General features: G+C 34.3%; 1 protein-coding gene across 3 annotated transcripts in view; it reads left to right on the forward strand.

The window, feature by feature from the left end:
* Positions 1–13916, forward strand: part of TTBK2 (tau tubulin kinase 2) — an 80272-nt gene that overhangs the window by 21977 nt on the left and 44379 nt on the right. For all 3 annotated transcript variants that reach the window (XM_071427284.1, XM_071427283.1, XM_071427285.1), the window contains 5 exons: positions 343–502; positions 4314–4461; positions 9976–10049; positions 11054–11194; positions 12949–13053. In XM_071427284.1, coding sequence (XP_071283385.1) covers positions 434–502; positions 4314–4461; positions 9976–10049; positions 11054–11194; positions 12949–13053 — 537 coding nt within the window. In that variant the 5' untranslated portion in view covers positions 343–433. The remainder of the gene's footprint in view (positions 1–342; positions 503–4313; positions 4462–9975; positions 10050–11053; positions 11195–12948; positions 13054–13916) is intronic.

Consider the following 13916-nt stretch of genomic DNA (forward strand, 5'->3'; position numbering starts at 1 on the left):
TTATTTAATTAGCTACTACTTTTAAAAGGGATTATTAAAATTAGGTTTAAATGTAATTATACCTTGCAGCAATTTGAAACTGCTTGTGGAATATACCGCTAAAAATGTTTAAGTTTATTAGTTCTGTATTGAGATTGGTATTGGAGATGTGGGAGAGAGCAAGTTGGAAAATTAAGGAAGCCTATCCTTGAATTTTTTTCTGTACTGGAAACCGTTTGACTAAAATTTCAATGTTAGTCACTGTGGGATGCAAAAACTAGTTAAGATGCTGGATGAGAAACAAAACTTTTGCTGTATATCTTGTTGTTCTGTTAATCACTGATTTCTGCTCTGTTTCTGCAGTGACTGGTTAAATGGAAGCCATTCCTGGGATCTGGATGGTTTCTACTGACGCAGACTTTGCATAGCAGCTCCATCACCTCAGGAGGTTGCAATGAGTGGAGGAGGGGATCAGCCTGACATCCTCAGTGTGGGAATATTGGTCAAAGAAAGATGGAAAGTGGTGAGTATGCCTTCCTGCAATTCTGTGTCTTCTTTTCTTTTTAGAAAGAAGTGGTTTGTGCTTTGAAATTAGTTTGAAAATTCTTGTAAGATATATTTTGCTTAGTAATTAAATTAATCGTGAATGAGCTTTAAAACTACTTGTTTCTCTTACCCTACTTTAAAGAAAAGTGATGCGGCTTTAAAATGGGTTATTTTTTTTTTCCTGATAACTTCCTAGGAGAGCTCTTAAATCCCAATGTCGTGCCTGATCCAAGCACAACTGGAAGAGTACTGTTAGTATATTGAACCCAATGAGCCAGTGATTCTATCAGTCCATTTTGGAGATCAGTCAGATGCCCTCCCCTGAAACCAGTAGGTTTGTGAGATATGTTACTCCTTATAGGAAGATTTTTCAGGGCCTTGCTGCTCTTCCTTTTGTTTGTTGGATTTTATGGCATAGATTTATTCTCAGCTGATTTGTATTCATTTGATTGTGTGCCAGCATTGGCTTTGCCATAAATAGGTCTGTTCCCTTTTGCTGTTCATATCCTCGATTTGCATCTTGAGGGAAATAGTGTCCAGTTGAAGCTATTTTTGCTGGGAGAAACAGGCTGAGTTCTTGTAGCTCCTTTTCCATTCCTCTTGATCACTTTGGTTTATTTAACTTAGAATTTTGAAAAAGGGAAAAAAAAGACCAGTTCACAATAGAACATTTAGAGTATCTGTGTGTGTGTAGTAGGCTGTGAAGGGATTTTGAATTGCTCACTTTATATTACTCCCCTCTTTTAAGTTTTTTAGAACTGTAAGACTGAACATAGAAGATACAAATTCATCATTAATTTTAAATTCATAAGAGAGAATGATTTCAACTGTCTTGTACCCTATCTTTCACTTAAATATGCAGGAAGCTGATATTAACTGATGTAGGAAATCCTTATATTTCCTTTCAGGTAAATAGAACCTAAATAGCTATCTCTGGAGTGTAAGTATTTGTAAAATGCCTGCTTATATTTAATCTCAGTACAGCAGTGAAGTAAATACAGAAAGTGTAGCCTTGAATCAGATCAAATAGTATAAAATACCATTTAACATACAATAATATACAAAATATAATAGATAATAGCATACATATCACTAGCCACAAAACCACTTAATTGTCTGATCTGTGCAACAGTGGCTGTGTTTTCTTCAGGTTTATTTTCTTTCCTATGTAATGAAGACTGCTGATGACATAAGTGTCTTCTGGAAAATTTTGCAAGTATGCTGAAGTTCATTTCATGAAATTATACATTTTCACTTCTATGTTTTCCAGATACAGGTATTACAGGTAGATGAGTGCAAAGAATTTCCTGTGGGTAGCTCTTCAATTTCTTATCTTCTGTAGCAAACATTAAGGATTTCTTTATGGCATCTAAGGCAATAGACTTCCTGAATTCAGGATTTCATAGGAGTGGCTCCCAGCAGAAGAAACTGAGGTGTGGTTTTTGGATTTTTTTGCTGTTGAGGACCTTGTTCATTGCAGTTGTGAAAACCATATCTAAAATTTTTGAACATGAACGTTTTAAAGAAACATGTTCAATTTACTTTAATTTTAACCTAGACATTATTTAGGGTGATTCTATTTTGAAAAGTAAGCATAAAAAATTATAAAATATTTTTTCCCCAGCGACAATCCCCTTCTCTAGTGTTGTCTGTTAGCATTTGCTTTTATTCTTTGTTGATGCCTTTCCTCATGCCTCTTTTGCCTTTGAAACATTTATTACAGTCCCTACTTGGAGACTTGCTTGTAATGATAATTGATTTTAGATATGTTAAAGAATGCCATTCAATATGTAGTGTAAGCAAAAAGATAAAACTAGTTGGAAATTGTATGCTTTAGCCTGGAAGCATATAAAGGCACAGAAGTCAAAGAGAGAATGGAGAGAAAGAGTTTGGGGTGTGAGATGCTAAATGCAAAAAGAGAAGGCTGAAACTAATGAACAAAGTGGGGAATTGTAATGCAGGTGTAAACAAGGACAATGTGGTCCTCATCAAGGTAAAAGATGTTGAGCAGGTGTGGCAGGAGACCAGTATGGTTGAGTGGACACCACCTGTGTGAACTGGAAAGCAAAATGCAAATGAACAGAAGGTGGGAGCAGGGATGGGCTGCCCAAGATTACCCTGGAAATGTTGCCTCAGTGTGATGAATATATGGGAAAGCCAGAGCTCAGGTGGCAGTTGTGACTGGTGAAGGATGTGAAAAGCAACAAGAAAAGCTTCTATAGGGATGCTGGCAACAACAAAAAAAAAAACCAAAGAAAACATGGACTTGTTGTTGAATGTGTGTGACTCGGTGACAAAGGACATGGAAAGTATTTTTTTCTGTAATCAAAGAGAGGTTAATTTGTGCCTGGAACTACTGAGTGGTGTAATTATTGGGTGTATGTTAATGATTCTTGTGTACTTTAGCTGAAGATATAAATTGATCTGTTTATTTTGTTACTGTAGTGATGTTTTTGTTTGTTTTAAATTTATTTTAAGCACATATGTAGAGAAACAGTGCTTTCAGAGGCAGTCTTTCATGTTCTGGCCATTTCTCAAAGCTGGTAAATGAGGTTAGATGATAAATGTGCCTACATTTGTAAGGGGGTGAGGATGGCTGTGTCACCTCTTTCCTTTTCCGCTCACCTTTTTCACCGTGTATTCTCACTGGTGTGCTTGTACTATGCTGAAAATTCATGTGTTATCTGTTATCTTCTATATTCATAAAGCCTAGGCTATTTTAAAAAATGTTTTTCCTGCTCAGTCAAATGTCTGATGGTGTTAATTAGGAGACATTAGATTACTTTTCAGAATCTGAAGATAGGTCAGCATATTGCTGCTCTCTAGACCCCTGGACAGTTAAATGACATTTTATACAGTGTAGTCATACAATGTTAGCAACTGTATGCTTTCAGATGACATTTAGAAAACTGTATTAGGGTAAGTTCTTTTTTGTCTCCTTTTCTCTTTTATCAGCTTTAGAATGTTAGCCAGGGGAGGCATTTTCTGAAACAGCATTGACATTTTTGATATTGAAAACCAAAGAGGTGCCTGTTCCCCGTGACCACTTAAAGCAGAGTGAAAAAAACACCTTTTAATATTTGCTCTGAAGGTAGTGCAAACTAATTAGTATGCTATGAGCATTCTTTTTACCTCTTTCTTGCACAGATGAAAATTTCAGTGCTGCAAGTTTCTTGAGTCTGTCTGTTAATAAGAATGATATTGGTGAATTTTAAGTGAATGTGAGTAACATTTGAGATGTATATTCAAAGATAATCTTAGCCATTTCTCGTAATTTATGATTTAGCTGCTGTATGTAAGTCTCTCCACATAACAGATAATACTGCCTCTTTTCAGGAAGTCCAAAAACTGGTATGACTTTATACCATTATTATTCAGTGTGCATATTTCTGAAAGGACAAAAAGATGGTATATTTTAAAAATGTCACTGTGCATTTGTATTTAAAGATCTCTGGGCTCTGTGTGACTATTTGAGGAACGACTTTATTCAGCATGCTGACTTTGCCCAGATTCATGCTGGGAATACTACTGTACTCTTCTATTATGCTATATACAATAGTGCAGATGGGGATCAGGTGTGTTCTCTTCCAAACTGTGGTTAGCCAAACCTTGGTCAATTATTCAGTAGCTCTTTTATGTAGTGAAGGATATAATTATTATTTTTAAATCTATTTGCAATAAAACAGGTTTGCAGTATGACAGGCAGAACAAAGAAGTATTGCTGTTTTATTTTCTTTCTTCTTCCCTCTTAAAAATATGTTTTTGTTCTTTCTTTTTCCCCAATGTAGTTGAGGAAAATAGGAGGTGGAGGATTTGGAGAAATTTACGATGCACTGGACTTGCTTACTCGGGAAAATGTTGCACTGAAGGTCGAATCAGCTCAGCAGCCAAAGCAAGTGCTGAAAATGGAAGTAGCTGTGTTGAAGAAGCTGCAAGGTAGGGCTATACCTTGGATATGTGAGAAGTAGAATGTCAGTGTATCTTCTTTAAAAAAGAATTGTAATTATAACAATATTTTAGTAAATATTTCCTATATTCTGCACGTTCTTAGTAAATTATTAAAAGTGGAATAGAAGCTCTTTCAGATGCTGAAAGTTTTGCTGCAGTGAAGCTTTTGTTTGAAATGGGATGAAATGAAAATAAGACGAACAATAATTAAATTGCTGCAAAAATCTTGGTTCAGATTTAGTTTATTCTGAATCCATATCTTCTCTTTGTTTTTTGCTCTAGACTTTGTTATTCTTGTTTTTTATTTTTTCTTCTAAGATTTTTTTTTTGTGTACTATATAGCATTGAATATTTGAGGGTCCTTCACACAGCATATGCGTTAAGACTGTTTGTTTTCTTTGCTTTGCAGGTATTGCTGAGATTTCTAATATTGAAATAGGAAACTTACTTAAAAAATCCCCATAAGCAAAAGCCCCAGCTTTAAAATACTGTAACTTGTATGAGAAAACTACTGGCATATAAAATCCTGAAATACTTTCCAGGGTTCAATTCCTTGAACCAGAGTTTGGATAGTCACACTTTCTGTATCTTTAGATACTTCAATGAAGTTATCAATACAGAGAAATATGCAGTAACTTCTCTTCATTGGTTTTTACATTACAAGATAACAGAAAGATAGTTTAAACAATTACTTTTTCTTTAAAAATTATTATTTTTAATCAGGAAGATTTTGAATAATACATGCATTCCTGTCAGCAGCCCAATTTTTCCAAACTCTTACTTTGAATAAAACAGAGTCTGCATGACATATGGTGCTGCCTAATGTGCTGTAAAGGTCACACTGCAGCAGGAATTGACAGCCTCTATAGATTTAAGAGGGCAAGCATGTCACATGTTATGATGGTAACAAACTGTTCCTCTGCTTTTGTCTGTTTCAAGGATTTCACTAAAACATCTACTATTATATAGCTGAGCAGGGAGATTTTCTTAGAATTTTAAAGTTTCTAGTCCAGAGATGAATAGGAAATTTCAATATTGCCAGTTGAAAAGTTTGGAAAACATTTGTCAGGATTCTTGAAAGAAATTATGCTGAAGACAATGAGTTTTGAAGAACAAAATACTCTGTAACTCCTGGGGTTTTTAAATGCTCAGAATTATTTTTTCCAAGAGTTTGTGGGTCTTTTTCTGTACACATCAGCTTGATTCTATTTTACAAAACCCAGAGGCCTTAAAATGGTATAGATGAAACAACTAAATGATAAGGAAATTAGTAGAGCTGCAAGAAAACACTGCAATTTGGTAGCACTACAATGCCAATGTATTTATAAATCATGACCTTATATAGGACTGTCTAACTGGAGTGCATTTTAACTTTCCACTGTTAATTACAGTATGGTGGAATTTCAGTTAAGATATTAGAAAAGGGATTTTTTTCTTAGTCAAAAGTTTTTTATCTTTTGAAATACATGTGGAAAAAAGTTGATGAAATAATAAAATATTTATGTGTGAAAAATTGCCATAGGGCTTTACAGAAGTTATGCTCTCAGAGGAATATTTAGGAAACTATAATTCCAAACAGTCCAAGTCTTCCTACAGAAGAGTCTTTGGTTCTATTGAATAATGGAAAACATCTAGATAAGAAGAACAGAACAATGAAACATACGACCAACAGATCCACTGAGACAAATAATCCACAAAATATGTAATCCAAATAAATATTTGTTATTTATTTTCTCAGTATTATTTCTCTGAGCAAATAATAAATGGAAGCTTTTGTATAACTGAAAATCAGATTTTATACGAGATCTTTAAAAATAACACTTTTGAAAATCTTTCTTATGAGAAAACAATCTAAATATATTATTCCTTACCTTTTATAACTTGTTGCTCTCTTGCACCAAAAAAAAAAAAAGAAGTTGGTGGTGATAGTAACACTAGAGGTGACCTCCAGTCATTGTTGGGGAAGTTTACACCTAACACTCTTACTGCTCTGGTTTTAGACAGTGAATATTGTCAGTGATCAGTACAGAAAACTTAGCAAAGAGATGTGTCAATGAACATTTGCATATATTGTGATTTATAATTTGCATAGATACAGTACTTTAGTTTTACATGCAGCTTTTTTTATCCATACTTGGAAGGTTTTTTATTAAATAAGGTTATAGTAGGGACCATTTTATGTTTTATAGGAAATCTTTTTTCCTAGGAGCTATGTGCATTAATTTCTTTACCGTCACAAGTTTCATTATGGAAGAGCTAAAAATTTGAAGCATAGGGAAAATGAAGAAAAGTGGATGAGAATGGGGAATAGAAAACAACTTTATAATTACTTATTAAAGATTTTTTATTATTATTCCTAAATGCTTTTTTATAATGTAGAAATTAGTCTTATTTTTGACAATTTTTTTCTTTTCATGAAGATTCAGACCAAGTGAAATTGTAAAGACTTCTTTTAGAATATTTTTGTAACAACTTCGTATTATCATACGTCCTCTAAGACCAACTTTTATCTTGTTCTTCTATCCCTTTTTGGTGTGTGTATGTATGAGTATATATATAATTACTCTCCTTTTTTCAATGGGTTTAGGTTCTCTTCTTGCAAGGTGTTGTAGTTACATCAGACATAGAGAGGAAGGAATAGAATTGTCATGAAAGTCCTTTTTATTTCAAATTTTGAAATGTTTCCTCTGTAATAAGAGACAATGACCTTGCAGTGTTGGTAAAGATTTTCTTGATGTGTGGATCTGAGTTTTAAAAAATATTGCAGAGTTTGTGGAATATTATGAAGAAACAGGCTTTTAGAAGAGAATAAATCAACAGGTGTGTTCTTCTAGTCTATAGTAGTCCTAGGGACATTTTTAGGGTTATAAACATTCTTTGAATGTATCTGTACTAGAATCTTACTTCACAGAAACAGTGAAACTGATATAAGAATAGATGTTGGCAGAAGTGTAGGGATGCACTATTTCTTACCATTCTTTACTTTCAGAAACTTTTGAAATTAAAACAGTGTGGTCATTATTGCAGGGGTAAAATGAGTAATAACTATGTGGTATAATGAAGTATATAAAAGTAGTATCTTTGTATATGGTACAATGACTAATGAAAATCTTCAAATAAGTTCTTTTTAAGACTCTGAGCTAGCAAAGCATGCTGGAATATGTGAGCAATTGTATGGCTTCTCTCTTAATTGTGAAGGAGGACTAGGCTCACTGATATGGCCATTTATTACAGCTTAGTCATCAATTACATCTTAATTTTTCTTCTCCCTGCTGTCTCCTAATTATTGTTGCAGAATATTGTTTAACTCTTTAAGTTTCTTATTTTTGCTTTTTTTTTAAAAAAAAAGAAATCTGCTGCAACAGATGGTTGTTTTGTTTAACCATGTTGTTAGGCCATCTGTTCCCACAGTCAGATGGGAGAAGACAGATTTATCACATCTCACTCAGTGAGAGTAAGACTCACTCAGTTGGTTTCTGTCTCACACAACCTTACAGACTTCTTCCTCACTCATTTACAGCTCTGGAGTGTAATTTAGTGATGGGCTCTGTCTGGTGTAGGCTGTAAAGCTGCTGTAGTGCTACACTGCAGCAGCCTGAGGAATGGCACACAGGCTTAGCACCCTCCCTAGGAGATTTTTCAAGGGCAGAGTTGTTCCCTGCAGCCTATTAACATCATCTTCTCACTCTGCAGCTCAGCAGTGTAGCTCACAGGTGTAAGAAAATACTGTTTTCCTGCTGAGGAAAAGGCTGTAGTAGGTGTACGTAGCCCCACTGGAGTGGTGGAGGATCATTCTATTTGAATAAGATATTTATGTTCTACTTCTGTCCTTCCTCTTTCCTCAATTTTCTGTAAAAGTTTCTAGGAAATTTTCCACACAAATTGAGTTGGTGCTCCCGTCAAAAAGGGATTTCTCTGACTAAACTGAGTTTTAGACATTTACTGAATTAGTCAGATAAAATCTGACTAATGTAAGTTTCTCTGAAGATGTTCCTTCACAATACCCACAAGTGGCTGTAAAATTAATCATAAATATTTAAGATGAGACTTCATTAATGGAAACTACAGCAATGAATATACAAAATTTCAACTTGATAAATTTGCTACTAATCCTTTTTCTTCATAAAATTATATTGTCTGTAATATTGCCTGTCTTACTTGAACAAATGGGTGGAAGGAAAAAGTGGAGAAAAAACGGTGATGCTTGAAGTTTAGCACTTACGTGTTGGCAGAAATGTAGAGATATCTTTTTAAATAAATTATTTTGATGAATCCTGTTAGATTTTCATTGTTTAAGAGAGCCTACCAGCCTGTTTTAATTGGATGTGGCAGGCAGCTTCCTGAGGAAGCAAGAAACAGGCAACCACTTTTCTGTCAAGTTTGAAATTGAATTGAAAACATTTAGAAGCTGTCAAGTTTTAGTGTTTTGATGGAGCTACAGGTGCAGCAGTAGCAAAAAGTCCCATCAGATCTATAGCTAGACATTAGGGTGTTTTGTAAACAGTAATGAGTGGGGTGGGGATTCCCTGGTTATGGCATTCTTGTAATCCTAAGGGTAAAGATATTAATGATAGAAATAATAGGTGACAAATTTTACACATCTTTAGCAACCACTTGAGATCATCAGCTTTCTGTTGGCTGCAGCTTCCATTGGTGTGAGAAAGGAAGGTAAATGGCCTGAGGAACTTTAATCCTACAGTTCCCTGTTCTGTCATAGAGTGGGGCAGATTGGGATCATAAGGGGTCACAGCTTTTCTCCAAGTCAGTGAACACTGGTACCAAAATGACAAGAGGTTTGCATTCCCATTCTGTTTCCAGCTGCAGCCTTTGGTTTGCCTTTTTATCTGTATTTACCTGGGGAATCTTCTGCTTTGATTTTCTACTGCAGGGATAGCACGGAGATTATTTTTGACCTGTCTTCTCTGCAGTTTGCTCCTAGGACAGGAGGAGGCTTTAAAGAAAGTCGGCTTAAACAAAACTCTGATTTTTTTTCCCCCTTTTTCAGTATTCCTGGGCTGAATTTATCTTTTGTAGCTAAAGAGCAATGATTGTGTTCTAGAGAAAGATATTAATAAGTTAGATTAGTTGAATTACATTTTCTACAATTTTTTAATACAAAACATAACTCACAGAAAACTACAGTTTTCTTTCATCATGGCATCCGCAGCTTACAGAAAAGAGGAATATTGGCTAGGAATATTGTCTATTACAAACCATTAGATTTGTAAGAAAATAACCTTTTCCAGACATTCTGAAATGTCTCCAATTTGTGGACATTTAGGCATGATGTCATGCATGTTTTCTTATGGAAGAGTGAGAGCTGTGGTTATGGGAGAAAGCTTCTCTTTAATTGCAGGTAGAACTAACTTTGGTTTTATTGCTGTTGAACTGCGTGGGGCTGAATTTATTATTTTACATATTTTCCAGTAATTTCATAGCTATTTACAGGAATAAATCACAAAGTTTCATTATTATTGGCTAATTTGCTTCTTTTTCTCTTAGGAAAAGATCATGTCTGTAGATTCATAGGATGTGGACGGAATGACAGATTTAACTATGTGGTCATGCAGTTGCAGGTTAGTGTATCAAAGTGTTCAATGTTTGCTTGTGTCTTTAGGTTTATTAGCCAAGTGTATATGAATATACCAGTGAGACTTTAGAGGATGCTAAACAAGCAAACAAAAGAAACCCCAAAGATCACAAATGCATTGTAGTAAGTGAATGTAAATTGAGCATATCCGTATATCTTTTTCCTTTTATATCCTTTCCATAATTCTCTCAAAAGGGAGAAAGCTTGCATCCTGACAAAGACCAGACTGTTGGAAGAGTGAACTGTGATGTCTTCTGAGATATTTTACCTTCCTTTTTAGTCTTGAAGATAGTCTAAAATGTATTATATGAGTCTCTGTGTTTTGTTGGCTTTTTTATAAAAATGAAAAATTATCCTATGCAAGTAAAAGAAAACATTTTACTAAAAGACTTGTCCATTAAAAAGGGATAAAATAGGTGCTTAGTGCTTAGAGTTATGGGGTTAATGTCCTTTGTCATCCTGGTGAATATGAATACTGAACAAAGTGTGTTCTAGTTCCTACTGTTGTTCATCTGTTATTGTAGAACAACAACAGTTCTTATCATGGGGTTGCATTTCCTACATAATATATTTTTCATCTGTTTGATATAATGTGTAATTAAATTATGGACTTTTCCTTAAAGAAGTGAGTGTGAAGAAGTCTTCATGAACATTTTCTCAGTGGCCTTTTTTGGGTGTGACAAAAATACAACTTTAAGTAATTGTGGTTGTACTGGTCTTCTAATAGAGATTAGTTTGTTCCATGTTTTTAGGAATAGGCAGGTACTAAGTTTGCATTTTCAAAAGCAAATTCTAAACTTAGTGTTGGAGATACTTGTGGACATACAGTCATTACATTTAGGTGTGATGTGTTACCTGTGAGTGTGAAAATAGGTATTGAGAGTATTTCATGGTTAATCATGAACCACTAAAGAAGAAGTAGGAAGACTTTACAGCATCTGTGAATCTTGGGATTAGTATTTTTTTAAAACGTCCTTTTAATTTTATCAGGGTCGGAACTTGGCAGACCTGCGTCGTAGCCAATCTCGAGGGACATTCACCATTAGTACCACTCTGCGGCTTGGGAAGCAGATTTTGGAATCTATTGAAAGTATTCATTCTGTGGGATTCCTGCACAGGGACATAAAACCAGTAAGTCTGCCCATTAAATCAAAACAGGCAAGTAAGATGTGGTCATTAGATGGCTGCATAAGTAAGAATAGCTTCTATACTAGCTGCTAAAATGCAAAAATGAGAAAGGATGGAAAATTGAATGTTTAATCATCAGATAGGGCAGATTTTTTTCTATTAATTAATGTTGGATTGCAACAAGAGTAACTTTGGTATTTTTCAGTCTTTGTCTCCAGTTTAGCCCTTCTTACAATTTGCTGTAGTTAAAACTTCCAACCCTTATCTTTAGCATTATGTAACCAAGAGTATTTGCCATGAGATATGATATAATGTGCTTGACTAATGGCAATTAATATTGTCATATAATAAATCTAAAAGAATAGATACTAACTGTAGAGTGTATTTATAAGTCCTTCAATAGCAGATTATATGTATTTAATATTTTTTCAACAAACAAGAATGTGAAAGACAGACTGTGTGAGGAAATTTTTTTTTATTGTGAAATTCTTATTTGATCTATTGTTAATAGCTTAGTATGAGGAGACTGCCTTCCTGGTAGTATCATGCTTTTGTTCTTACTATTTTCTATTTTTCTTTGAATTTATTCCTGAAATTCAGTCACCTATTTTCGATATTGCTCTGTATGACAAATATCATTAGAACTCTGAAGTGCCAGAATTTGTAAATGAGGAAAAGTAAGCAAATCTTTGTGTTTTCAATAGATGCAAATATAGTTTGTTATTGTATTTGAGGGGTTCCCAGACAAAGGGAGGAAGGAATGATGAATCTGACTTCATGTTCTCAGAAGGCTAATTTATTATTTTAAGATATTATATTATATTAAAGAATACTAAACTATACTAAAGAGTAGAGGAAAGATACTTACAGAAGGCTAACAAGATAATAATGAAAACTCATGGCTCCTTCCAGAGCCCTGACACAGCTTCGCCATGATTGGCCATTAAGTCAAAACAATTCACATGAAACCAATGGAACAATCACCTGTTGGTAAACAATGTCCAAACACATTCCAAAGCAGCAAAACGCAGGAGAAGCAAATCAAATAATTATTGTTTTCTTTTTTCTCTGAGGCTTCTCAGCTTCCCAGGAGCAAAATCCCGGGCAAAGAGATTTTCCCAGAAAATATGACGATGACAGTTTGTTATATCTGACATATATTGCTAAGTTTCCTGTCAGCTGAATGATGCTTACATAAAACTTCCAGCAAGTTTCTGTACATTCAGAAAATTTCATTTCCATCACTTCTTCCTGGCAACTTCTTATAAGACTTGTATTCCCCCTGACCCATCCCCATTTAAGCCTTCATTTAATAGGAAAAGAGCATAGAGGCAGTGAATGTCAAGTGAAATTGGTGAGAAAAAATTAGCTGGAGCTAACTGTGCTCTGTGCTGAACTCAGATCTTGAAATACTTGATTGTTTGTTTTCCTTGAGACCAATTAGGCAACACTGAAATTCTGTGAGTAGGTGACATGATTGGAAAATTCTTGATAAAAATTAATGTATTCTACATGATAAAGTAAGATGACAAGCTCTTTGGACAATTTAGGCCACTGTTCAGATTTGCGAAGTTGGATGCCTGTTTCTCTTAACAACATTTTCTTCAAATTCATTTGGAGTTCAGTAGAAGTTAAAACATGGAAGGATAAAGAAATAGAATATGAATTTTCTGGTTGTGTTATTGCATTAATATGTGAACATATTGAAACCTGTGTGTATTCATCGATTATCTGTCTGTATTTCTTTTTCTTCCTAGTCAAACTTCGCAATGGGACGTTTTCCAAGCACCTGTAGGAAGTGTTTTATGTTGGATTTCGGCTTAGCACGGCAATTTACCAACTCATGTGGGGATGTCAGACCAGTAAGATTTTTTTCACAGTTGAAACTCAAATTCTTGAATGTGGTAGTATGCTGTCTTTTCTTCTGGAGAAGTGTTGGAGTTGCATCGAACTGGTAACTGTTGTAAGCTTGACAAACACCATCCCCAGTCAGAAATACCATGTGATTTATTAATTATGTTTAAAGATTGGCTGTAGGGAATGAATCAGGTTTCTGGTTGTTGGCTTGAGACAGAGGTGTACCTCTAAGATACTTTGGGATAATTTGTCATTTAATTTGGAAAATCATATGATAAATAGGTCTTCATTAAATATCAGAAAAATATACCAGAGCTGAATTTCACTTGCTGTTTTATACTGCATATATTTATATTTATATTTATATTTATATTTATATTTATATTTATATTTATATTTATATTTATATTTAAAAAAAACAAAACCCAACAACAAAAAAAAAACGAGGAGAAAATGTAAAATCAGACACTAAACTGAATACATATAATCTGAAAGATAAAGTCTGAATAACTAAAACAGTGATAGGACACATCATTATTGGGACTGTAATTTCAAATTTAACTTTTTCCTTACAGGAAAATATTGTCCCTCTTAATAAAGAGGGGTAAGAGGTCATTTCAGGAAATTACAGGAAGGTGTATTTTGAGGGACAATTTTACATAATGAAAATATGTTCAAGCTTTATTAGTCTGCCCCAGTGTCTGAGCATACTGTCAAAAGCAAATGCCTTTATTGTTCATCTGAAAGATCCAGGGATTTTACATTCTCTTGGGTTATTCAGTTAGCAGAGACAATTTCCCACTTGTTCCAGATATTAGCCTTAAAATTAATTTGTCATAGTTGCAGTTTTCTTCTTGTAGTATCATTT

This window comes from Agelaius tricolor, unplaced genomic scaffold (assembly GCF_023055355.1).
Source record: "Agelaius tricolor isolate 1412-34295 unplaced genomic scaffold, bAgeTri1.0.p SCAF_5, whole genome shotgun sequence".
NCBI lineage: Eukaryota > Metazoa > Chordata > Aves > Passeriformes > Icteridae > Agelaius > Agelaius tricolor.